At 36.9% G+C, this 26,842-nt stretch overlaps 2 protein-coding genes across 9 annotated transcripts; one reads left to right on the forward strand and one right to left on the reverse strand.

Moving 5' to 3' along the window:
- LOC126922359 (bumetanide-sensitive sodium-(potassium)-chloride cotransporter) lies at positions 1 to 24,559 on the forward strand. 6 transcript variants are annotated; one of them, XM_050734871.1, is made up of 20 exons: positions 3,354 to 3,673; positions 3,755 to 3,924; positions 13,995 to 14,133; positions 15,474 to 15,534; positions 17,537 to 17,792; positions 18,358 to 18,611; positions 18,797 to 18,911; positions 19,005 to 19,336; positions 19,621 to 19,852; positions 19,941 to 20,062; positions 20,162 to 20,361; positions 20,557 to 20,704; positions 20,932 to 21,173; positions 21,244 to 21,452; positions 21,615 to 21,726; positions 21,842 to 21,945; positions 22,317 to 22,431; positions 22,622 to 22,767; positions 22,910 to 23,021; positions 23,108 to 24,559. In XM_050734871.1, exons 3-20 carry the CDS (start codon positions 14,030 to 14,032, stop codon positions 23,241 to 23,243), a joined length of 3,000 nt encoding a protein of 999 aa, XP_050590828.1. In that variant the 5' UTR covers positions 3,354 to 3,673; positions 3,755 to 3,924; positions 13,995 to 14,029; the 3' UTR covers positions 23,244 to 24,559. The 6 variants fall into 6 exon arrangements, with proteins under 6 accessions (XP_050590831.1, XP_050590828.1, XP_050590830.1 ...); XM_050734874.1 differs by lacking the exons at positions 3,354 to 3,673; positions 3,755 to 3,924 and adding an exon at positions 1 to 117; XM_050734873.1 differs by lacking the exon at positions 3,755 to 3,924.
- On the reverse strand, positions 24,468 to 26,494 carry LOC126922385 (ATP-dependent (S)-NAD(P)H-hydrate dehydratase). Of its 3 annotated transcripts, none has more exons than XM_050734940.1 (2): positions 26,335 to 26,494; positions 24,468 to 25,874 (listed from the first exon to the last, which is right to left on the reverse strand). In XM_050734940.1, the coding sequence occupies exon 2, from the start codon at positions 25,830 to 25,832 to the stop codon at positions 24,888 to 24,890; it is 945 nt and encodes a 314-aa protein (XP_050590897.1). In that variant the 5' UTR covers positions 25,833 to 25,874; positions 26,335 to 26,494; the 3' UTR covers positions 24,468 to 24,887. The 3 variants fall into 3 exon arrangements, with proteins under 3 accessions (XP_050590897.1, XP_050590898.1, XP_050590896.1); XM_050734941.1 differs by lacking the exon at positions 26,335 to 26,494 and adding an exon at positions 26,125 to 26,316; XM_050734939.1 differs by lacking the exon at positions 26,335 to 26,494 and adding an exon at positions 25,968 to 26,118.
- Positions 26,495 to 26,842: the final 348 nt, after the last annotated feature.

Raw genomic sequence — 26,842 nt, forward strand, 5'->3', positions numbered from 1 at the left:
ACGGGACGTCGCGTTGTAACTCAGTTTTCTTTAGTTTTCCTCAAAGTGATCGTTTCTCGAGAACTATGGTTGCCAATATGGGCCAGTTTCGACTAATTCCGAAGCCAGTCCCGACAGGTGAGATTTAATATCGAACCGTTTCTCAAGCGAACGCTACGCTAAACATTATTTATAAACGTGGCCGAGGACTCTGTCGATGCAACGCTCGTTGCGATACGAATTTAAGCTATCGTAATACGAAAACTCGAATCTATGAAACTTTCTAACAATATCGTTGAAACAGTTTTATCGTATAAAATGTGTCAAGCTGAAGCGAGAAACCGTGTTTTATATTTTACTGGCATCCACGACGCGGTTAAATACGGTTTCATTACGGAGCATCAAGTTCCAGATGAAACTCGAATCAGTTCTAGATCGAGTAGGTTTCTGCCAGTTCCAAATTGAGTTTAATTTAAACGCATGTTCAGACGCTTAAAATGCGTGTCATTATCTCATCTATTTGCGAAACCGATTTGTTAAATCGATCGTATTGTCACACGTACGGGCAAATAATTCTTCTTAATTTGCAACAGCTGCTTTTTTATCGTTATAAATCATCGTTTTATAAATTCGAGCCTGTCGATTCACACATGCGTTTTCTGGCTTTAACGTTACTCTTCTGAAATTTTCAAAAGAAATTTTGCTACCTTCTAGTAAACACGCGCGCGCACACATACACACACATGTACGTATGTTCGTTCTATATAAAAGGTCCGGTCAAATAACAAATTCCGAATCGAAAATATAGAACAACGTAATTTTACGTTTAAGGCTTCGTGTTCAAGAAAATGCAGGTTGAAGGCAGGTTTAGTTAAGTCCAGTATACGCGTATGATACATTTCCAAATTTTCTTTCTCGGAAACAAAGCGTCTTGCGAAATATGTTATTCTACGTTCTCGATTTATTTTCACACGTAGGGTGACCTCCTTCCGTCTACTTTGTCCTGCCCAGTTTGGAATTATACACACTTATATAACGTATATATTTTGTAACTTTCTTTCGATTCGACCGATTGATTTAAAGGTCATATTTAAAAACGCGTGCGTTCACCTAACCAGGATTAGCATTAGAAAAAAAATGATCATTCTTTGTTCACGAATATATTCGCCTATGAAATTAGTACGTATGTACAGCGACTAGATGCACGCGTTTACGAAATTGAGGCGTAACGAGATATTATAAAAATTATTGCCGTTTGCACGGGAAAATTTTCCATCGAGAGGTTTTTCCCGGATATGACAAATGCCTGACTGTGATGCAGTAATACTTTCAAGCGGATCAAAACGTGCGCTGGTAAACACGACGAACGCCGCGTGTCCGTCTTTTATGAAAGAACAACCTAAACTCGCTATACCAAATTCCTTCTGCTTTATTTAGAATCCCCTCGAAAACGCATAAAACGAGCATAGCGCTTGGCCATGTGTACATAGAAACTTTAAACGCGTAACCAAGCATAAAGTTGAAGAGGCTTAAACATTTATCCGCAAGCTTGTCCCCGTTGCAATCGCCCGTCAAATGCATCCCACCGAACGAAAATATTTGCGACAGAAATTGCTCGTCTGATTATTATTAATTAATCTGGAATACATATCCACAACGAGTTCTTCCATCCAAGCGATTAATTCTTCTTCGACGTTGAACAAATGTTAGCCGGCAACCAGTTGAAGCGTTTAGGTGAACCATCTCTTTTGTTCAGTTTGTTTTTTCTACGCGAACAGGTCTTTGCCTTCGAATCGAACCTTCGCATTCCGACCGATTCAATGACTGTAACTATGCAAGATCGTTAGAAGAGGCAAAGAAAAAGTGATAAAAGAAACTCTAGCTACCATTTAAAATATAAGAAGGACACAGCGAAGAAAAAAATGCTAATCGCGAAACGTATGCGAAACGAAGAATGAGATCAGAACCGTTTTCTCGGCTATTGAACCGATACAACTGCTTTCCCATCAACTAGGACCTTCGTTGGCCTTTTATGACCATAAATACTAAAATTGTCGTTAATTAAATTTATAGACTCGCATTTACATTCGTGAATTCCATTTACGAAAGTGGTTAACGATCTCGATATACTTCGATATTTTCCTATATAAATATGTAAAAGATTGGATTAGTCGAAAAGTTGTTCCATCGAAATACGAATTTCAACTTTGTCTTATTAACATTCTCTGACATCGTAAAAAATTCCCAGCGCCATGCTTTATGTATGCGTGTATCTGTTTCTATATATTCGTTAATTACCGTTCGTCTGATAGAATTACCAAAAAAAAAACTCTATTCGAAGGATTTCCGAAAGTGTGTCAGCTTCAACGAAAAGCCCCACCTCGAACACCTCGAATCCGAAGAACCGAAGCAAATACGGAGCGCGTCGAAGGGAAACGGACATCTATCTATCTATCTATCGTTTCCTGAAACGCGAGCGCCAGAGGCAAATTTTTGGCATAGTGACCTCGCGTGCATTATGAATCATCGGCGAACCTACTCGGTGACAAACAACGCAACCAGTGGACTTCCCATTTCCGGTGCAGCTAATTTTAATGAGCGCTCGCAAATCGTAAGGATTCCTCCAGCGGACAATTTCGCGTTACTGGCAACGCGTCAAACTTCCGCATATCCGGCCTTCGCGGTACCTACCCTCCTCGCGCTTAACATTTTCCGGATATTACCACTCGGCCTGATCGAACCAGTATTTCTGGCTTGTCTACAAACGTGTGCTCATGATCTCCATTATATGGCAGGGTTGGAGGTTTCTAGGAAATTTAATCTCGATTAAATCGCGTCATCGAACAAAACTTTGACCAGATTAACCGATGACACGAGAACGAGAATGGCACTCGTAATCGACGCGGTTATTTTTGCACACTGTTATTATTATGTCAGAGTTACTTTATCAAATAACTTGTACGAGGAAGCAGAAAGAAACGACGCTGTGGATTTATTAACATCGATTTAAAGGATAACGAATCGTTAGATGGAAACGACGATTCTCGTTTATCCAAAAGGAACAGTCGATCGTGGATATTCCTTTCGTTCGATCGTTGCATAAAAATGTCGTGTGTAACGCGGAATCTCCGATATTGACGTCGACTCGCATAATGTTAGCCTCTTTAGTCATACGATATACATACTCTTTCGCTTTATTTACCGCATAACCAGCCAGTAATTATTATCTCACACGAAAAGGAGGCGTGAGATCTTACGCTGTAACCTAATTGCCGTTCATGTTTCCAAGTAAACAGTGCAATGATCAAATAATTTTCCATTACACAACCCACGATCAAACCTGTTGGTTGTAAGTAACGTAATAGTTACCGAACGAATCCATCGGCCTGGGCGGTAACTTGCATGCGCGATGTTAGCCTTAAATAATTATACTCTGAATTGCGTTACCACGGATTAATTACGTGTAATTGCAACGATGAATAAGTTTAACGAGCGAGATCGCAACCGACCGGAGACACGCCACCAAAGATACGTATCGTCAACTCGTGAGAAACAAACATAAAGGATTAATGAGGATCGTATGACAAAGACAAAGAGGAGTTGACCGAAGAACTTGTATAAAAAAAAAAAAAGAACAATTATCGTCGAATGTGATCGAGGACAATACTTTTGACTTTCAAACGATAATGGACTAGTACGTATCAGTTTTAACCGGTAAAACAATCGACCGTTCTAACTTACGACATCTCTCGTTGTCCGGTAAATGTATTCGTAGCGACCGATGGAATCAGACAACTGGTTTTTAATTGGTGACGCGCGTAGCGACGATTGAACTCTACGACGTTTGAAACGAGTCTACCCATTGACAAGTACGATAATTTACGGTTCGCAATTTGGCAGCGATTGAATCGACGGTGATTATCAACAAATTGGTGTTCGTTTCAGGTGAATTTTCCACTTAATTTCTGTGTGAGCGGATGTTGCTTGGAAATGACATTTTGTTAATTTTCTAAGTGCAAAGTTCTTTTCGATAGATGTATGAAATGATAAGCAAAGAGATAAAGACGAAATAGTTTGAATTATCGTATCATTTATGGCATGAAGATTTCATCGGATTTCCCTATCATTCACGGTTCTCCGCTTGAAGCAGAACATTGCACTCGGCTAATTAAACTCAAACGCAGCACGTAGTAACGCGCAAGTAGCAATTTGTAAATATTCAAATCCGTTGAACTATAGTGACGGCACACGAATGTTATTAAACAAAATTTATGAATGAACGACGGAATAAATTAGCGACCAAACGCAACACTTGTCACTTTCGTGTACAGACGATAGACTATAAATCTCGATTGTTTACTAAAAAGGCTTAGACTGTCTTTCGTAGACCTGATGCTCTTATCGTTTCTCCCATTTAACAACGATAACCTCTTTATCAATTCAGGATAATCTGCCCTATCTCATTTATGACGTACGAATTAAATAATCGCGGAAGAAAGATTTATTCAAAGAACGATATTGCGAATGGCGGACTAAAATTTCTCGTAATAACATTATTTTTACATTATTTTATAGAAAAATGGCAGTGACCTGTCATGAACCATGACGTTCCTCACAGCCACCTTTCCATGGTCGTCTGTTCGTCTCTCTGTCTGTAATTTTTTAATGCAGTTACTCCGTTCTTTTAAAAAAGATCGTAAACGTCTATGTTTATCGAAACGAATCGCGTACGTTTGTATAACCGCATTAGCTCGGATGACAAAGGGTCGGCAAAAGTTCAATAAATCGCTGCGCCGAGTAAAATTTCATCTCAACAAGTGTTTTGCTTTACCACGATTCTACCCTCGCTTTTGTCGTCGCGCGAATAATTCTTCATACGCGGCAATGTTTAATTACCTCGAGCAATGGTCTAGCATTCTTGCAATTTATTCTCATTTCTGGCAATAGTTTTAAGCGAGCCAAGGAATGGACGTCATAAATATCGTTGTTAACGACTTAAGTGATGAAGTCACGGCTAGTATATGCGAATCGCTTTGCTAATAAAAAAAAAAGTTACTGGCATGCGCATCTTTGTGCAGAAATCGGTTCTGACCGGAAATATTCGGTTATTTTCTTTCTGCTTCGAGCCACGCTCTAACGTTCTCGTCCATCTTCCATCGTGTTAGTCGTACGGCTGTACGTACTTGAAACGTATCGTGCGAACGCGTTTATATCGATGCCCGCACGAATTTTACTTGATCTCTGTAGCTAAAACGTCCTTTATGACGGTACGTTACGTTTTCAGGAAGAAGGGAACGTGGCCAAAAGTATGAAAAATATGCCAATTAGTGGCATTCTAACTCCGTACGAAGTTAATCGTATCCTCTGAAGCAACTGTGTGATACTCGCAAGAGGCGAAGATCGTGGTGAAACGCAACGATCGTTGAAATAGAATTCTATTTTCAATTACAACGATCGATAGACCGTTGATTTCTTATCGTTGATTTTAATCGATTCGAACTTAATTCCTTTAGAAGCGAAAGCTTTGTAACACGAGTATCATAAACGTAGATGATAAATATCTGCAATTTCAAGGGCCGACAGGCTGTGCAACTAAAAATCGGAAGAAGACGGAAACTTAATCAGCTAAGTGGTCGATGTGTTAATTTTGATTATTTTACCGTCACGTCGTAAGATCGACGCGCATGCAATTTCCAAAAAGAATTCTTTAATTCTATTAGCAACCATCGCTGCAAGATTACGACATTTATAGTAAAAAAATTATTCGATTCTTTATTCGTTTCTTTTATATAAGAATAACAGAGCACGGGAAAGATGATGATCGTCGAGGACTTGGCAAATTCCGCGTCAGGCAATCAATTTGCGTTTTATTAGTCGATGAATTTCCTAAGACAATAACTTGGGATTCCCATCGTTGGAGAATAAAAGCAATAAAAGAGTTATATAAAACTGGTCGTTAGGTAGAATCAAAGATCGGAAAACAGCTTATTAAGAAAAATATTGATCGAACAGTACACGATTGGTTGGTTTTGACAGACTTTCCGTCTATCAGTTTCGAAGAAAACCGAGACGTTTCGTAATTGATTCGAAGAGTAACGCAAGAGTAACAACGTTATGGCTACATTCGAAACAGTTAAACGGTCGTAAAATATTAAACGCTAGCTTCTATACTTTAGACATTGCCTCCTAAAAATTCATTCTCCCGGAGGGCAATTTTGTCAAGGATCGTTTGACATTCCTAAAAATTTCGCAGAGAGAATCTATCGTGACCTGAAATTTAAAGAGGCACGAGATATACAGAATTACATTTCACACCGACTGTTTAATAAAAAGTTCTTTCATTTATAAAGATACATTGGAATAAACTGTAACAAAGCGCGACACACGTAACTATGTATTATCATGGAAGGAAGTAAATCGACGCTATCGAACGATTAGCATAAGAAAACAAAATAAAGCGTTATCGAATGAAAACGAATTGCATCGCTATCATCGGTCGGCCATATCGCAAAGCATATTGCGATAAGTCTAGTTTTGGTAGATGTTTAACGCTCCCGAAATTCGCGAGATTAGCCTCAGCGAGGCAGGATGCGTTGCCCAAACAACGGTTTCCGGTCAAGTAGCTCGAACAATTTAGTAATCTAAACCAGGGAAACTGGGTGCCAGGATAAACTAAAAAAACTCGTGGAAAGATAATCAACGATCGATCTTCTTCCATGGTAAATGATTCTATTACGTTCGCGTTTCTACTATGGTTCGATAACGTATCGCTTCAAGGTCGGCTTAGAAGCGTGGGTGTGTCTCCTGTTAAGGCGCAACGTCACAATTTGCGTTCACAGTGCTTCATCCTTCGTCTAGGATGTCTAGCAATTTATCGATTGAAAGTAGAACCAGGTGTTTTATGGGTAAACAGCTTTATTCGACAAATAAATTCTCTGTCCTACCGCTTTGTATCAAAATATTGTTCAAGACGAACAGGGGACGAAAGATACGCGTTTTAGATACGTTATCCTTCCCATCATCCGCACCTCGAATTATCATTCACGGTACACGTAGAAAACTAATAGATGTAAATTACGAAAGGTTTATTCGAAAATGTTTAAAACGTTTACTCTGTTTTAAGTTATGCCACTATCAATGCCAACACGCGATAACCTCGAAAGTTTTAAATGTCGTTTTTACTTTCAAATAACATCCTACGATATTTGAAAACGAAGCCCCATAAATTTCGCAAACGATATTACTTTCATCGCGTATCTGACTTACATTCGAAGCACGTATCGCGAAACGACCCACGTATTTTAAACAACGCGCCAACAACAACGCGTTTATCGAACTTTCGCGTCCTGTCTATAAACAATTGGAAGTCTGTCTAAAGATTTATTTCGCCAATTAAATCTTGAAACAGGTACTTGTCCTCGAATGTTTTCTTTATATCTCTGTATACTACGTGAATTTTGTATCTTCTCGCGTCTTCTAATTACCCTTAAACGCATAAAAATCCGCACCCTACCGATAACTGGTCTCCTGTGTCCTGAAACGAACTTCAAATATAAGAACTGACGATCTTTCTCTGACCTTAATAAATCCGACCTTACGATTGTACCGTATATCAGGAACAACCCTAGAAAGAAGGCGCGGGGTGAAAGGCTCGGTTCAACGAAGACATTCGGCTCACGAAGAAGTACTTCAGTAGCACCCTCGAAAAATGTCAATCACTCCGCAATGCCCAAACAACCCTAAGCTGCCAGGGAAAAAAGACCCCTCTACGCGGTAAATCGAATCCCGACTCTCCACTTCCACCCCCTTTAGCTTTATCCTTGATCGGATGTGACACGAGCCTCGTCCTTCCTGTCTTCATCTCGAGATCCTAGGGAAGTTCGGCGACGCCGACACAACGTTACTAATTGATACAGAATCGATTTCGAGGTATCGGGTCTTTGACTCGTTTGCCAATAAACCAAGTTTCTCCTTCTTCTTTCCGAGGGCGCGTTATTCTTTCGCGCGTTTGCGAAGCCGAAGCCCCGGCGTGTGGACACGCGTATGACGTGTGTTACACAGCGTTGTGGAGGCGGTGATATACGCGCGCGCGCATACCACCGCGTGTGTATTTAAGTAGGTGTGCACGTGTGTGTTTGAAAGAGTTTTATGGGGAAAGGGAAGCACGACGCATGCTTCCTTCCTTAGTGTCGGCCGGCTCGAGGGATTCGAGTGTTGCACGGTGTGTTCAGTGGCTCGCGTTGGATCTCCGCTGATCGGTCTGACCGCCGCCGAGTGGATCGCGTGCGATCCGTGAATCGGTCGATCGTGTTCCCAGGCTCCCGTTTCGATTGCCAGCCTCGGCATCCCGTGAGTGACAATTCCGTTTTGCGATCCCTTTTCGAAAGGATACCATTTCTCTCTTTTTTTTCTCTCGTTCTGCTCTCCTTTTTCTTCCTTTTCCACGCGTTTCTGCCACAGATCTCGTGCACTGTGCTTTTGCATGATCGGATAGATCGACGAGTGTGCTGTGCTCTTTTGTTCCTCTCGTAAATCGTTTGCAACGTGTACGTTCAATCTTTTCATAGTGCATGGAGAAATGGTGGTAGTTTGAACACTGGAACGCTTCGTCTTTTTCTCTCTCGCGAATTTCGGCTTGATAGAACATCGCCAAGTGAAGGGGATATTGCAGTTTTTTGTAATTTTGACATAATCCATCGTAGATCTAACATTATTAAAATATTTGAGATATAGTGCCTCGCAACAGGGTGAAAATTGGGTGGAAAGTATGTAAAAGATACGCCTTGTTCTTCGTTCGTTCCTTATACACGTGCAAATCTGTCGTGGGTACGTGGACAGGTGTATGGTGATTTTCTATTGCGACAGTTTAACGTAATTTATCGATAAGTAAAATGGCGTTGTTCGTCCGAGAGCGTATCTCTAGGTTTACATTTGAAAAAGGAATCGCTACGTAATTAGACTTTTATAATTAATCGAAACACGCGTAATATCTTTTTAGGATCGTAAAGTGTAATGTAAATAAAAGAATAATCGAGCGTAAGAGAAAAATCCAGTGAATACGTTTAGTCTTAATCCCGAGTAGGAAAAAGTTCCATTATTTTGAAAAACGTAACAAAGAAATTCACCTATCATATTTGGGTTAATGCCATTTTACAAGTTAGTTTACGATTCCTAATAGATATTGAAATCTTTTTTATGTCGAGTGATTTATTAACTCAGCCTAACTTATCTCTCGTTACGACCAAACAATGTTACACATTGCGTAAAATGTAATTTTTGATTACTTTCACAACGAAGAGGTTTACACATTGGATGTTCTTACTGTGGGACAAGGTAACTTTGTGATGCTAATTTGAGCCATTTATATACTCGGTTTGATTCTCAATAACTGTACACTGTAACAACGTGAATATGTTCTATCTAAATGAAAGTCTTGCCTCTGTTTGTCGCGAATATTTTTAAAATCGCTGTATATCACACGTGAAACGTAAGAAATTATTTCAATTGTTATCATTATTATTTTATATTTGATTTCATTTGAAATGTCATAGCGAAAACGATCGTCAGGTTCGTTGGAATACAATTCTTCATTATCAAATCGTAATTCTACTTATTTTATATTCTAATTATCATTCTATGAAATCGATAATAGCAATTTATAATTAATATTCTATCAATAACAATGAAATTACGAATTTCAATTAAAATGAGCAACGCTGCTAAAATAAATATACTAGTTCATCCGAATTTACACGGGGTTAGTTCGAACAGAATCCTTATACGCCCACGCGAACAGCGATACCGAAGTCGAACGAAAATTATGGCAGAAACGAAAATAGAACGATTTACCGAAGAAAAATAAGTCCATGTTACAGTGTTAATTCTTATTTCACGACGTTTCGTACGCGAAAACACAACTTTGAAGTTGAGTTGCAGGCGTACGCACTTAAACCAAGACTCGAAACTAGTTGAGTCCACTATAAACCCTCCGGCGTGTCTGTATACAATGTATACAAGGTCGTACATACATAGAGAACGTAACGTAATCAAGAATTTTTTAGCGTAAACTGTTATCTGCGTGTTGCTAAACGCAGAGTTATGCTTTCGAATAAGAAATCTCACGAACTTTTTCCTTGCCACGGTATCCGTGAATTCTAACCCACATTTTAACGCCAGCTTCTTCAAATTTTAATTCCAATTGCTCGTGTCTTTCTGTTACCCTAATTATATCTCTTCCTCGAATATTATTACCGCTATTGTTTATATTATTATCGTTTCCACGTTCTCTTCGATTTCTTTTATACTTTAAATTCTTCTCTCTGTATTTATATTCCGATGAAATTCGAAGAAGATCAGACAAATTTTGAGAATACCATGATTTTCTATCAGCTCCGTCTACCAGAATCAGCCAAATTTCTGATCGGTTTTGTTTCTGACTTGCTTATTTTTATTCAACTTGATGCTCGACATTCGGAAACCAAGAAACTCCAGCATTTGTATTCATCGAAACAAACGTCTTCATACATAATACATACGTAAATTTCAAACTTCAAAATTTGGATAGATTAGGATATCGACGAAAATAATAACACGGATAGATGAAGTTTAGGTATCCTTCAATGGGAAACTTCGCAGCATTTTTACGTAGAAATACACAGCAAGCTGTAGATGATATGGTTGATACAGCCGAAGTTTGCCTTGAATTTCTGACTTGTTAAATAATGCTTTTGAACAGTACAACGCTATTTTTATCTGTGGTGCTAGTAATCACCAACAGTTTGCGAGACAAAACGATATGGTAAATTACGATTTCCTCGAGAAGACCTTGCACCGTTTTCGCAATATTATTTTCACGTACGATCGATCATATCGATGATCGATTATCGATGTTACGTCGCCGATCTCTCACAGTAGCTTTTCTCTTTTTCGTTCTTTTTCAAAATTCATTAAGCAGCCAATCAAATAATTAGATTGGTGGATAAGAAAGCTTGTTTCTTCCAAGTTCGAATTTATCGCATCGATATCATCCGTTAGAAATTTTCTATAAATGACACGCTTATTAAAAATCCTAATCATTGCACTATTATTCTGATTGATTAGATCGCATTCCTTTTTAGACACTCGAGCTCAGCATTCCATTGTTTTGATAAGGATTGTGAAAACATCATAGAAAGGGATGATAAAGTCTCTTCGGTCAACATCATTTAACGTTACGTTATTTTCGTTCACGCTTACTGATTTTATTCGATTATTCAGTTCGACTGCTGCGAATGAATTTGAATCGATCGATCGATGCTATCGTTTCATCGAACTTGTAATAATTATAATATTTATGGCACAGAAGATGGACGAAGGAACGATTGTACAAAGAAAGTGAATTACGACTCAACGATACAGATCGTTTCCATGTTCCATTTGCAGTACAAAGAGAAGCAAAATTGAAAAGTTGAAACGATAAGCAACGTCGACTTGTCGATCGAAAGAATTTTGTAAAGCACAAAAACAATAGCGTAACGGTGTGTCGAAAGATCAATCGAATAATACTCTTGGAAAGATTAGGTTCGACGATAATTCGCTATTATCCGTTGCATTTCGTAAACATCGAACTAAACCTTAATTACGTTGGAGTAGTATGGACATATATTTTATGGAACATAAAGGAACAACGGTACTCAAATGAAATTTAACGCAACAGGCCAAAGATACGTACGAACTATCCTTATTTTGAAATATGTTCTATTTCTCTATTCATATTTGACGTTTACGTTCACGATCACGGTCATGGGCATGGGCTGTTTGGCAAAATTCTAGATACCAAGCTAGAAACCGGCAGCAAAAATGTGTCGAAAATTTATTTGCTTTGGCATAGCACCGCAACGCATCGCGCGATTCAAGGTAGATGTAAAAGACGCTTACCGAATATACGGAGATGCAGAAACCATATGATACCGTGCAGTTATAACCAAGCGAAGTAACAAAATTAATAGATGTTTTTAAATGGAAGATTAATTTGACGTTAAGAATACGGCGTTCTTAAAAATTTCTCTCAGACGAAAGCTGCGTGATAAATATCTCGTATCAAGGCGAGTAACTAGCACTCGATATACAGTAATTCTTGCAGTATTGTCCAATTCAGAAATTATCCATGGTAATTTCAAATGACTCACCGTATGCGTCATCGTATTTTGAGTTCGCTATCGTAATGAATAAAAATGTGCAAATGACGCGCAAAGATATGCGTTAAAAGTAGCGATAATGTTGCTTAATTATTCGCCTGCGACACTTGCGTTTCAATATATACAACAGGCTGCATACCGTTTCAAATAACCGAACTAATTACCGACGCTCTTTAAGCATTAACTTTTAAAAAACTCAAGTGCCGTGTCGTTTGACGGCGGTTGATTATTTCCGAATTTACCTCGATCGTTCAGTTCAAGCAACTAACTTGCATTCGAACGTGATAATCGACTTCCATTCCCTTGGTTCTATATCGAAAATCATTTTTAAAACTGCCGATGGAGCTACGTGGAGGAACATTGCCCTATCTATAATCATCTCGGTACGCGTCAATAAATTATTATAAAGATTATCAAATTAGATTTTAACGATTCGACGACACCTCGTCTAAACAGGACTTGGAAACGCGTGCTGGCGTTTATCGGCGCCAGCCTTCTGTTCCCAGGACAGTTTTCTGAAAACGTAGTGTCAATATTCTCGGTAGGGTCAGGATGAATGAAACTCGAGTTTAGCCATTCGCGAGGCGTTACGAATTCCGGGATCATGGCCAAATAGTTTCGAGAGAATTTCTCGCGACGACGCAACGACGAACGGAAGAGGCGAAGTATTTCGCGAGGGCTCGAACGCTTTCGCTCGAACTTGGAGGCAACGGATGCGGCTTTCTTCGAAAATCTATTTTTCCGTCGACCTCCGCGCATACGCGACTCCACTTTCTGCCTCTCTGACTTGACGATCTTCAAAAATACGCGAAGGCTACAAGGATGAGCGGGTAAACAGGCGGCGGAACCAGCGAGTATGCGCGCACCGTCCTGTTTCTGTTTTTTTCGTCTCGTTCATTATCTTAGGGGAAAAATCAGCTGGCAGATTTGAATAATGGATGATGAGGAAAAACGGTGAATCACGAGTTCTTCGACTCTGACTGATACGTTTTTGCAATTTCTGGTTGATCGATGGCGACGCTTGGAACGCGCCGAGAGCTGTTTTTCGACCTTTTCACATTTTCCTCCTTTAGAAAGATAAAAATGGCCGTAGCATATAATATTGAAACGATTGCCCCTCATTTAATGTAGATACGTTGATTTTCACGGAGCTATAAACAAGCAAATTTTCGCGTTGATACTCGTCGGATGTTAAACAGGAAGTACGATAATGCGAGGATTTTCTCGAAGAATGATGCTAATTAGAAAATATTTTTCACGGTATTCGTATTACATGAATTCGCAGGTAGCGAGTCTACGCCGTAGAATAAAAGACTCTTTTGATTTTTCGCGTTTCTTGAAAACTCGATTGATATGTTCACGGTAGCGGGTAAGGGTTAAATTTGGTGATTCGACGAAACGCGAATTCCTTTCGAACGATTAAGTCGATTTTCGCTAAGTGCGCGCGCTACGCGATATTACAGGAACATTTCAATTTTACTAATTTCCTATTTCCGGGTATGATGATAAACTTATCGTCGCGCGCTCACTTTTTGGCACATTTATCACGACAGTTTGCCAAATATTTTAGATTTCACAGGTGACCATATTTTCGCCACTCAAACGACACGCACTCGGTTACAATTCTACTGGCATTGTCCCAGCAATCTGACAAATCTTTTATTAGATTTGTACAGAATGTACATCAACGGCGTAAATTACGTAACGTAAAATGATCACGATCTCGGTCAATTTGTCAAACATCTTTCTCACCTTTATCTGTGTCTATTGTGTAATACAAGTATCTCGTTATAAAGGCTTATAATTGAAACTAAAAGCGCTTTTTCCTTATCATTGCAGATTCAACGAGACGCAGTTGATTCGTACTTAAAACTATGGACGATGAGGTGATCAGTGGATGCCAAAATAACAAGAGATCACCAATGACCCTAAACGTTAGCGGGTTGTGGGACGTGGTGCCACGATTAGATCATTATAGGTATGTGTATGTGTGTGCGTGTATGTGTGCGCGCGCGTGCGAAGCTATACTGTAAAAATAATACCTGTATGCGTTTATTCGAAGAAACAGAGAAAAAGGATTATAACAGCGAATATAAAAATAAATCCTCGAGAATTCTGAAAAGATGCACAGTGACCCGTTGAAAATAACGCTACGCGTTTAGAATCGACTTTAAATTAAAGGATACGGCGCGAGCGTTCTTTGTCCGACAGACGACAATTTATTGTAATTTTACCGTTATTGTTGTCCCAGCGAGAAAAGCTACTTCTATGTTTCGCAATAACGTTTATTTATTTTTTCTGTTTTACGTTTAAGAGATTAATGATTTTCCGATACTTTGTTGACGAAACGAAACAGTTAATTTCTCAATATCGGTCGGAGCAACGTATCTTCTGTCTAATTAGTTATTTCTTGCAACGTTGTTTAAAAGGCCGTTTCCTCTAAACGAGGAAATAATTTGCCTTTTTTTAACGACACGATGAAATTACTTAGTTATCCATCCATTATCTATATTACTTAGTTATCCATCCATTGTTTCTTTTACAGTTAATAAAAATCATTAGACATACTTAATTCACAGTTTTCAAAGGCCTCGCCGTTATTTTCTACGGAGTAAAATCTCATTGGAACAAAGATTCTATAATTCAGATTATTTCCGTAACAAATTAAAGTACGTCGTTCTTCCTGTCAAATTTTCATCTCCAAAAATTAAACAATAATACGCTTTCAACAAGAACTCTCGATGTCTATTTTAGTATCACTTACTACGTACTTGCCTCCTACGTGCTTTCCTCTCGGTTGCGACAAATTTTTTCCCTGAGATCGATTTTCTCGCGTAGCATTTGTCCTTAATGTCTTTGAAAGTTGACAGAAAGTATACGACCACCGAGTAGTGGATATCTCAGATGTTCTGTAATTTCTTTCTACGGCAGTCTTGTAACAATTTGTAACTCTTATTAAATTAAATCTTAAACGCTTGCGATAAAGCAATGGCTATACTTCTGGAAATAAATCATCTCAGTTTGAACTATTAATCTACAAAAAAATCCATATATATTTGGTATTGTAATAAAACGCAAGAGATCAAAGTACTTTTCGCGTCGTACGGTATATTACACGCTGCTAATGATACACGGGAGAACTTGTTAATTATTCCATGATTTTAGAGATACCGTTATGAATTTCGTGAAAAATTCTCCTGCCGAACATTACCTAATTGTCCATTCGTCAAATCGTTCAACAGTTTATCCTAACTTAATTAGTCGCTATAGGCTCACCGATACCATTACCGAAATTCACAGGCACGTTTCTGTTTGTAGATTGAGTCGTCGTGCTAAGAGGCCATCGCTGAGCACCCTACACGAAGGAAATCTTATAAAGGTAAGATTGCCACACCCTGTAGACATTCGTCGTACTACCCTTCGTTTCTAATATCATCGAATGCATCGAAAAATATCTCGTAATTGTCGAGGTTCTCGTACCCGCGCGTTAATTATTTTTCGTTCGTATAATAGAATACATTCGATGATAATGCATCTGATTGATCGCACGAGAATTCTATGGCAAAAATATCTGCAGTTTCCAAAGTATTATAACGAGAAAACAGAGTCACCATTAAACGCGAACATAAAATTCTATAAATTTGATCTCGCGACAGATTCGCCAATTTTTCCGTTCCTCTTTTACGCCATAATTATCCTTTATAATATATTTTCATCGTGTCTGTTTCCAAGTAACGTAAAACGCTATATTATTAAATTGCATACACGTCATAGTTATTAACGATGGTTGCTTCAAATATTATAACGGAAAACGCTTTAACGCAATGTGAATAAAGGGGATGAAATAGTATGGTCGGCTCCGTGTTTCGACATAATCGGAAATACGTAAATTTATACACGTCGGTCAAGTGTTAACAACGCGTGTAGGAATATAGGTCACGTATCCCATTTGCGAATGTGCGAATGAAACGCGCGACAGAGAAGGGATTAGAAATGCAAATGTAACAACATTCATTCGATGCATATACGTGCAATTCTTCGTAGAAACCGAGTATTTTTCATTCATGACTCACGATCGGTTTAAAGAATCGTCGTGTTCCTTAAAAGACACGAACAGACGAACTATTTTCTCATGTTCCTTATTTGCATTTCCATTGTACATTTAAGATAAAATTCCTGTCGAGTGCTCTCTAACGAACGGAATAAAGGAATTTTCAACGCGAACAGAGTTAATTGCTAAATATTTTACGAGATACTCCAAATTTTTAGATTGACGTACTGTTTTCGAGGAAATGAAATAAAGGTTGCATAACGCGTGCATTAGAAGTGATAAAGCTAATCTCAACTCGTCTCGTCGTAGAGTCAAATAACACCCGGAGGAGCTGCCTCCCTCGGCAAGGACGATCGAACTCGTAACGAGAGGCACGAGGGAGACGGTATATTAAGTTTACACAGCAGTAAATACCAGCTGCGAGAGAAATTAGAAAAGATATCAATTTTGAAATCTCCGCCGTTCTCGAAGGTCATTGTAATAGGTTTGATAACGAAACGCGACATAATGCGTTTATCCGATTATTATTTATATATATTTTTCCTCGGCAAATTATTATCATCAAGAGATTATCATTTTTCGGGCACACAGATACATTCATAGACTAACGAAATTTGTCTTATTTGTCTCTTTTAAATGTTATATCAAATTGTACGCAATTGTTGGTATCCTCTTGGTCCATGTAAAACTACTCTCAACTCTCTGAACTCTCTGAACTCTCGAAACAATACCAAGAACGGTCTCTGTATTTTCAAATGCTCTTGCGAAGACTATCGCATACGTTGCAATCTTCAAAAATAAACAACGATCGCATACGTACAAATTATCACATTGTCCATCCATCTCAATATTGCATTGCATAAACATCGCGGGCATATTATTGTGTTACTAAAGCCGAATTTACACTGTTCCTCCAAAGTGAAACAATATAAATTCGACTTGCGTAAACAAGACGTCAACTGCGCTTATTTATTCGTAATTCTTCGAATTCGACTGCAACATTTTAGTAACATATTTTCCAAGTGTCGTACCATCGATTTATCAAAAATAAAAAATCGATTTTTCAGTCTTGTTACGCGAGAATCCCTGTTTAACTAAAGCTTCTGTGAAAGATGTTAAATTCGGGAGAAGTAACATGAAAGTCCTAAAATATTCGAATTATAAATTAGTTAATCGGTTAATTATTTAATATTTGGAAAAATTCATTGAACTTCGTTGAATATGAAATCTCGATGAAACTATGTGCGATTAGAATTTTATAGAAAAGAATGACACCTCGTATACACCGATTTAACAGAAGGCAATAGAGAGATAAATTTGAAAATTTCAGGACACAAATATAGAGGCTGGTCAAATCGGAGTAACCCAGCAAGGACACACGGGAATAAAACTAGGATGGATCCAGGGTGTCCTCATACCATGTCTGCTCAATATATGGGGTGTAATGCTTTTCCTGCGACTGTCATGGGTAGTAGCACAGGCGGGCATACTGCAGAGCATCATCATAATCGGAATATCGGCAGCTGTCTGCGTCATCACAACGCTTAGCCTGAGCGCAATTAGTACTAATGGGGAAGTAAAGGGAGGTGTGTTACGGGTCCCCCGTTCTTTCTCGTCCTCTTTTTTCCTTTTTCCAAGGAGTGGTGCCATGTACTTTGTAGTCGTTACATTCGCCTCGCCAGAGTCGAACATTGACAATTGGTTTTTCCACGAAGTGGAAAATCGTCCTTGAAAAATAACCGCGCAATATCCTAGTTGCAACGATTTGCCTATAAAAATGCAAATATGTACATTGTGAGAAATTTCCCACTGATAGATCTCTTTCTATTCTAATATTTGTTTTATCCACTTTTACGCAATACCGTTCCGATCTTATTAAAACTGGCAGAATTCTAATACGAGCCATCATTTTCGAGCTATATGTTTAACGAAACTAGATTTTTAATATTTCGATTAATGTCGAAATTTTTAACACGCTTTAAATCTTAATTCGATGATCTTCGCGCGTAAAAGCTCTCAGGAGAAACTTCTTTCCTCCTCGCGAATTTCATTTCCCCCCCATTTACTTCCATAGAAACGAAAGAAAATCGTATTACTATATTTCTAAATAAATCGTTAAGTCCAATGACGTATAAGTTGAAATTTCTATAGGTGGTATATATTTCATCATATCACGGACTCTGGGAGCGGAATTTGGAGCCTCGGTAGGAATCGTTTTTGCATTTGCAAATGCAGTTTCGGCATCGATGAATACCATTGGTTTCTGCGACTCCCTGAACGATTTGTTACGAGAGCATAACATGCAAATCATTGACAATGGGGTAAACGACGTTCGAATCGTTGGAATAATCGCATTGATCGTTATGATCATGATTTGCGCGATTGGAATGGAATGGGAGTCAAAGGTATTTATTTTATGTATTTCAGTCGCGATAGAAAAATTAATCGTTTTCGTGTGTCGTACGAGTCCGCAAGTTTTGCTCTGCTGTATTACGCTCTTCGTTGCTTTACTATAATAAATAGTTTAATGCTTGTAACTTCCAAATATTTTTTTTTTCTTTAAGATGTTTGATAAAACGAGTTCTTTCAGGCTCAAAACTTCCTTATAGCCATCATCGTCGCAGCTATCTTCGATTTTCTGATTGGTACTATCATAGGACCTAAGAATACGACGCAAGAAGCATATGGATTTCTTGGATTTTCCTGTACGTCAGACACGATTACTTTATAGGAGTATATCGCACAAAAACCTATTTATACACTATTATCTCTAAACGAATCGTTTCTTAAATTCTCAGCTGAAGTATTCATGAACAACCTGGGCCCGGATTATCGTTTTTCCGAGAACAGCAACCAAACGTTCTTCTCCGTGTTCGCCATTTTCTTTCCATCTGTAACGGGAATTCAAGCTGGTGCCAATATCTCCGGCGATTTGAAGGATCCAGCGAGCAGCATACCGATCGGAACACTTCTCGCGTTGCTAATCTCGATGCTCAGTTATGTCACTTTTGTCTTCTTCGCTGGTGGAGCGGCCATAAGGGATGCCAGTGGGATTGTCAGTGCAAATGATACCATCGTAAACTGCATTCCGAACGTCAACTGCACTTACGGATTACACAACAGTTACTCGGTACGGAATTCCTGTGAGACTGTTTAAAACACATTAGCATTAAAACACTATCGATTATTAAAATCAAAACTATATGGAGAAAGTAATTAGATCGAAGTCCGACTAAAATGAAAGTTGGAAAAATTGCTATCGTCTGTCTATTTAAGTCACGAATTTATCACTCGGCTGACTTTAGTTTTAAGGTTCGTATTTCTTAAATAGATCGCAGGGTGAGCCGATTATTAATTTTCTAAAAACTTCCAGCGAATAAATTTACAGTGTGGTTTTACATTCTTTGCTCCTAGGTGATGCAACTTATGTCGGTATGGGGTCCGTTGATCTACGCCGGCTGTTTCGCGGCAACCCTCTCTACAGCGTTGACAAACTTGCTATCGGTACCACGATTGATACAGGCGCTGGGACAAGACAGAATTTATCCCGGTTTGATTTACTTTAGCAAAAGTTACGGGAAACACGGTGAACCTTATCGTGGTTACGTGCTCACGTTCTTCGTGGCAGCGTTGTTCCTCTTGATAGGTATCAACAAATTTGCAACTCCCGATATTTTAGACTTCTAGCTTTTAAATTAAAATAACGAAATGATACAAATTATCTCAATTTTCAGCAAACTTGAACGTGGTCGCGCCTCTAATCTCAAACTTTTACCTGGCATCGTACGCGTTAATTAATTTTTGCACCTTTCACGCGGCGCTTATTCGGCCGCTTGGATGGCGACCCACATTCAGAGTGAGTAACCATAGTAAAAAGATATTTTACGAGTACATCTTGAATAATCAGTGGCGATCAAACCAAGGAGGGAGATTCAGTGAAGCTTCTTTTTTACAGTATTACAACACCTGGTTGTCTTTGTTCGGTTTTATCACATGTGTGTCCATAATGTTCCTCATTGATTGGGTGACTTCGCTGGTCACGTTTGTCATCATCTTCGCGTTGTATCTGATAGTGGTGTATCGGAAACCAGACGTGAATTGGGGTAGCAGTACGCAAGCACAAACCTACAAGACTGCGCTTTCTATCGTTTATCGGTAAGAATATTGTTATAATTCCATTATTGTTCTTGAGTTAGTCAAATTGAAATATGTAAACGCGATGTTACCATTTCGTATAGACACGTTTAAAGTGCGCTATTTACCAATTTTATCTGACGTCGTGCCTTCTATTTTCAACTCCCTCGCGATGTAACATAATTCTCAAATGTATGTTCAAATTAAATGTTGCAGATTGAATTCTATCGACGAACATGTCAAAAATTATGCCCCACAAATTTTGGCACTGAGCGGAGCTCCTGGCGCCAGACCAGCGTTACTGCATCTGGCAAATCTCATCACGAAAAACCATTCGCTACTGATTTCCGGTGAAATACACCCAGTACGTAGTTTAAATAAGTGGATTTAGACACTTTAACTTTTATAAACATTCCTAAAATACTGCGTTTCCGATTAGTCGCTGTAACCACATTTTTTCAACCAGTTATTTTCTCATGATATTTTTATCTTCTACTGTCATACTAGTATCGTAAATCCCCTCGTATCGACAATCTAACTTGGATTTTCAAACACCCAAGATTAACAAAAACGACTTTCGTCTCTTTCCAGACTCGTTTATCGTATCGTTTACGATCGATGAGACTGAGAAACGGTTATGCATGGTTACATCAACAACGGATAAAGTCGTTCTACCATGTAGTGGAGGATTTAAGCTTCGAACGGGGTGCATCAGCTTTGATGCAAGCAACAGGTGTCGGCAAGTTGGCACCGAACGTTGTTTTAATGGGTTACAAAACACACTGGTCAACGTGTAACCACAAGGATCTGCAAGAATATTTCAATGTTCTTCAGTAAGTCAATTGGCGTTTATCACGATATCCATGATAATGAGAATATAACGAAACTTTGTACCGTTTCTAGTAACGCATTCGATCAGAAGTTAGCGGTAGCGATGTTACGAATCGCGGAGGGCTTAGATTGTTCGGAAGTTGCAACCGCGAATGGAGATGACGAACATGGTGTTTTAGCGCAAAGTAGCTACGATTTGACTGGAAGCACTTTGATGCACGTGGATAGCAATTTGTCAATGTCCAGTCAAATTCCAAGAGTGCAAAGCGTGCCAACAATAGGTATCTATGAGTTTGATTGATCAGGTTATGATTAGATTCGTTGAAAGATATTTTTCCCTTTTCCTTAGCTACTTTTATCATGATGTTTAGCAGCGTTCGAACTCTACCTGGAATTCTTCATTTGAAATTTATTATAATAAATTTATTATAATTTTGTTTCAGGAACGCAATTCGTACCGGTAGACGCTCCACAAATTGTTAGAGATTCGCCTACTCACGGAAGTGCTCGTGACCATTTGAAGAACAAACGAAAACACGCGATAGAAAAATTAATGTAGGTGAAAATTAATTTCAATGAGCATCTACAGACGTTAAGCGTTGCATCTGTATTTTTGGTAATTGTATCGGAATCAGAAAATGTTATTTTATATTTTAAATTATCTCTACAGGGAGAAACGGCACGCAATGACACCGGTTCCTGAACGCTTAGCGATTTTCCAAAGAAAACACAAGAATGGTACAATCGACGTGTGGTGGTTGTACGACGATGGAGGTAATTCATAAAATGTTTACACGTGTCTACAATCAATATCACTAATCGATATATCTATCTGGTCGTATTTAATTAACCTATATTTAATTAATGTATATGATATAAATGTCTTTCTATTTCATCTAAATGATTTAATCAACAAATATCTTTGACTTATCCCAGCAGATAACTGAATGAGATTAGTATTAATTTTCGAAGAATAATCCTTTGATAATTTCGCAGTAACAAAAACGTATTAAAAACGTGTCGCTTTTGTATTCGATGCCTTTAACAAAAATCTTCAACGAACCACGTTACTTATTCTAAAATATTTACTTAATTTTTCAATTAGGTGTACTCATTTTTAAGTGGTAGACATTTTTATTCAACAGGTTTGACGATTCTTCTTCCGTATATAATCAGTACACGCTCGAATTGGGAGCATTGTAAAATGCGAATTTTCGCTCTGGCCAATCATAAACAAGATATAGTGGCCCAAGAGAAGGAGTAAGTTAAATATCCAAAAAAAATATGATTCGATTTAGATTTTATACACTTATAAATAATCGTATAATCGAATAGATTAAATACAATTGATTTTTTGTTCGTATCTTCAATAAAAAGAATTCCTTAATTAAAAATAGCTTTAATTGGAAATAATCTGTGATCATCGATCATGTATATTAATAATTTACAGAATGACCGAGATAATGGCAAAATTCAGGATAAGATATACCAGCCTGAAAATGGTAGACGACATAAGCGTTCAACCAAAGCAAGAAACGCTAGATTTCTTCGATAAACTTATATCTGACTTCCGAAAAAACGAGCCTGACAACACAGGTACTTTACCAGATTATATACATATTTATCCTATTTGAAAAAGATCATTTATTTATTACGAAGGAAATATATCAGTATAATCATTTCAAACGTCAATAATTATCAGGCTACTTGAAATGATAATTTCAATATCTTGTTGCAGAATGTTGTGTAACAGAAATTGAACTTCAGTCTTTGAAAGATAAGACGTACCGGCAACTCAGACTGCGAGAATTACTATTGGAGAATTCCAGTCAATCCACGTTGGTTGTAATGTAAGTACACATTTTACTAGACGACTTACAAAATTAATAATCAAGCAAACAATTAATTATTTACAAATGAACTCGTTAAATTGCAGGTCGTTGCCAATGCCAAGAAAAGGAGCAGTTTCAGCCCCACTTTACATGGCATGGCTGGAGGCTTTAACTAAAGATATGCCACCAACACTCTTGATACGCGGAAATCATACTTCTGTCTTAACGTTTTACTCGTAGTTCACCGACATTATTCTTAAACAATAATATAATTTTAGTATCTAGATGAATTTACGTTGAATAACATCACGAAAACGTCTACGCGATTAGCAAAGACATCTTCTGATGTGGACAGACAGTATTCGGTATATTCATGCCAAAAGTTATATAGATACTATGATCTGTTTTCGTTTTTATACAGTATTTATTAAACGTCAAGCCCGGTGGTACTCGCTGACGAGATTATTTTAACGTAGAAATGAAAGACAACAATATATGGGACTATCAATAAATAATAGCCTCATATCTTTGATACTTATAGGACTCTAGGACGCGCTAATGAAGAAATATACACTACAACTATTCTTAGAATATATTGTACTTTGAAGCGTGGAGATGTTTTATTTAGTTAGCAATCAATGACTTTTATATGATAATACACACGATTATCTTTAACATTTATTATTAATACGACATATAGTATAATAGACAGATAAAGTAGAATTTAAATTTTCATTGAATACGATGGACTTCTTAAACATGCATTGAACTTAATGACGTATAACTAAATAATTTAATAATAGTATGACGTACTTCATATGTTAACATCTTTTTAACTGATCTAAATGTATAGTATTACACTTAAGCAACGAAGGAGGAGATATTTCTTACTTCTCATCAGTAATATATTTTTTCATTATAGAACTATATACCTACTTAAGAAAATTCTTGTTACTGAAATTCCGATTCCATAGAAAACTTATATAAATGCTTAAAGATATGATTCACTTATTTTTACAAAAGTATTTTTTATTTTAAATAATACGATACTTAATAATACAGTACTTAACTATTATTGATCATTAATTATTATCGTTATTACTGATGCTCGAATAGGAAATATTCTTTTTGTTTTCATATAACTTTTAGTTACGTATAAACAAAGTACAGAACAAAGCTTAATTGTGAATTGTTTTAAGTCACGCCTTTTATTTAGTTAACATTAAAATAATGTAAACAATTTTCAGTACTGAACAAGTTATTATTATACTTCATTCTTTAATTTCTAAATTAATTAATTTCTAGATTAAATCAATGATTCATTTTGTAAACATAAATTCGATAATTTTTCTGTATAAACTTGTAAATGAAAATTTCTTCACAGTAAAATATTACTGAAATGCACCATTTGTAAATATGAAGATAACTAAAAAAAGAAGAACAATTAGTAGAATTAAGTCTATGAAAGCTTATAAAATGTTTTATTTATTTTGTAATGCATTTAATGACATTAAAAAGATCTATCATTAGTTATAATAAATTCATTGTGATTTTTACATTCCTGAATTTATATAATTTTCCTTTCTAATACACTTCATGATTTAATGATGCAAAAATATACTAAATTTATATGTACAATGAAAAATTAAGGAATTATAGATATAATTCAGGAATCAGTGCTTCGTGTTCGACTTCTCCCATTGAATGAAGATGTTCTATAATCAATATCAATATTATTATCAATTACAACATATTATCATGTACATATTATCATGTACAACATATACATAAAGATTTTATATTTAAAACTTTTAAAGAAAAAAACAATTTTGTTTCATACAAAAATATTTTACATCAGAATTATAGTCATTTTAGCTAAGTAGCTCACTTGTTACAATGAGTTTCAAAAATTCTAGCAAAAACTGGCTGTATTTGTTCCAATATATCACATGTTAGCATTCCCCTTTGCTTTATCTTATATGCAGATGCATTGCATTCTCTTACTAATCTAGATGCAGCATAACTTGCAGCTATTGGAGGTGACAAAGCACTTTCACTACTTCCTGCGCAAATAGCCCACCACCAAAATACAGCTAACGCGCCAGATAGTAAGTCTCCTTGACCTCCACATCTTCTTCCAGAACCTGCTAATCCACATGACACAGCTTCTGTACCTTTATGTCCATCTGCAATTACATCCTTTGCTCCTTTGTGCAAAATTACTACATTTTTGCCAAATGCATCTGCCAAATGTTTAACATCATTAGCTTTAATCATTGGAGTAGGTTGAACATTTTTGTCCAGTATTCCTTTAACAAGACGACTGAATTCCATTGCATTAGGAGTAAGAATTACACCTGGATACTCTTTTATAATATCAGGCTTTTGGCTAATTAGAAATAATCCATCTGCATCAATTACTAGTGGCTTTTTCATGTCACGACAAATTGAAATTAATTCGACAATTGTTTTAAATATTTTATCATCTCTGCCAAGACCTGGTCCGATAACAATTACATGTAAACGATCAAGCCATGGCCTTATTTGTTTAATTGCATCGTATTGATCTAAAACTGGGTGAACAATAGGTTCTGGGCTGAATGATTTCAAAGGAATGCTCGCGTCTTTCACACAAAATATGTGCACTAAGTCACATCCAGTGCGAAGTGCACTCATTGCTGCATAATATGGGGCACCAGTATATTCAACACTACCACCAAATATTCCAATTCTACCATCTTGTCCTTTATATTTGGTATTATTCAAATTTGGAATTATTTTTCTTATTCCTTTTAACATACGCTCATCAACAGACACTGATGTAGCCATAGTGGAAACTAATGGGCACTTGACTAAATTCCTGTAGGCAAACTGCAAAATACCAAGAGCCATCCTCAATTTAAGAGGTTAATCTTAATAGTTACTTTCCTCTTACAGATGATATACATAATGATTGATGCGAACCTTTCCTAACATATATATCTTATCATTTGTTGCAAAATACATATTTTTCAGTAACAGTTGTATATATAACAAATACAATATACATATAATAACAATGGTGTATATAAATAAATACATTATTAAGATAAAAGAGATAAATACTAAAATACAATAATACCTGTGATGTTCTTAATATCTAATTGACAATATATACTGTTTTTGTGTAGCAATTATTAATTGAGTAGAAATCGAACAATAACACAGAAACACAAAATATAATAAAAAGTATCATTGATAACCTAAAAAAGTAGATTGTTCTACCTTATTCGTATGAAACTGCGCATGTTTTTTATGTTTTTATGTTTAAAATACTGATTTAATAATTTACCTAAACACCTTTTGAGTTTGTTTTGTTACATAGGAAAAGCAGGATAACGAAAACTGAAAATTTTTAAACAAGATAGTACGAAAGTATTAACAAGTGTACAATTGAAACTTTAAAAAACAATTGTCACTTCGATATCGGCCATTAACTATTTGAAACATTATGAAGATTCGTATGTTCATTTATAAATAGGGATTAAAGATTTCGAGAATGAATAAAATTGATAAATTATGTCTATACATAAAATAATACACATACATATGTATATATTATATATATACATATTATTATATACTATATTAGATGTTTATCGAAAATTATTATTCCACACGAATATTTTAAGTATATCGTTTATTCGTCACTCGTTTTCCTTTAAACATTCGTTTATTAGAAACGTTTTATAATAAATTTTAATATACAATTCCTTGAATATACCATCAATTTGCTAACGTAGCCCCTTTTGTAAAATACAAAAATGTTGTTATTTATGATATACATACAAATAATAAAT

The sequence above is a fragment of the Bombus affinis genome, chromosome 12, assembly GCF_024516045.1.
Source record: "Bombus affinis isolate iyBomAffi1 chromosome 12, iyBomAffi1.2, whole genome shotgun sequence".
Taxonomy (NCBI): domain Eukaryota; kingdom Metazoa; phylum Arthropoda; class Insecta; order Hymenoptera; family Apidae; genus Bombus; species Bombus affinis.

What these genes read in the sequence shown, in the direction of transcription:
- LOC126922359 (XM_050734874.1), top strand. Translation starts at nt 14,030, where the DNA reads ATGGACGATGAGGTGATCAGTGGATGCCAAAATAACAAGAGATCACCA. An exon ending in ACGAAGGAAATCTTATAAAG is followed by an intron (nt 15,535 to 17,536) that starts GTAAGATTGCCA and finishes TGAAAATTTCAG; the next exon opens with GACACAAATATAGAGGCTGG. An exon ending in GAATATTTCAATGTTCTTCA is followed by an intron (nt 21,174 to 21,243) that starts GTAAGTCAATTG and finishes TACCGTTTCTAG; the next exon opens with TAACGCATTCGATCAGAAGT.
- LOC126922385 (XM_050734939.1), bottom strand. Translation starts at nt 26,084, where the DNA reads ATGTATTTATTTATATACACCATTGTTATTATATGTATATTGTATTTG. An exon ending in AGATATATATGTTAGGAAAG is followed by an intron (nt 25,875 to 25,967) that starts GTTCGCATCAAT and finishes GGTATTTTGCAG; the next exon opens with TTTGCCTACAGGAATTTAGT.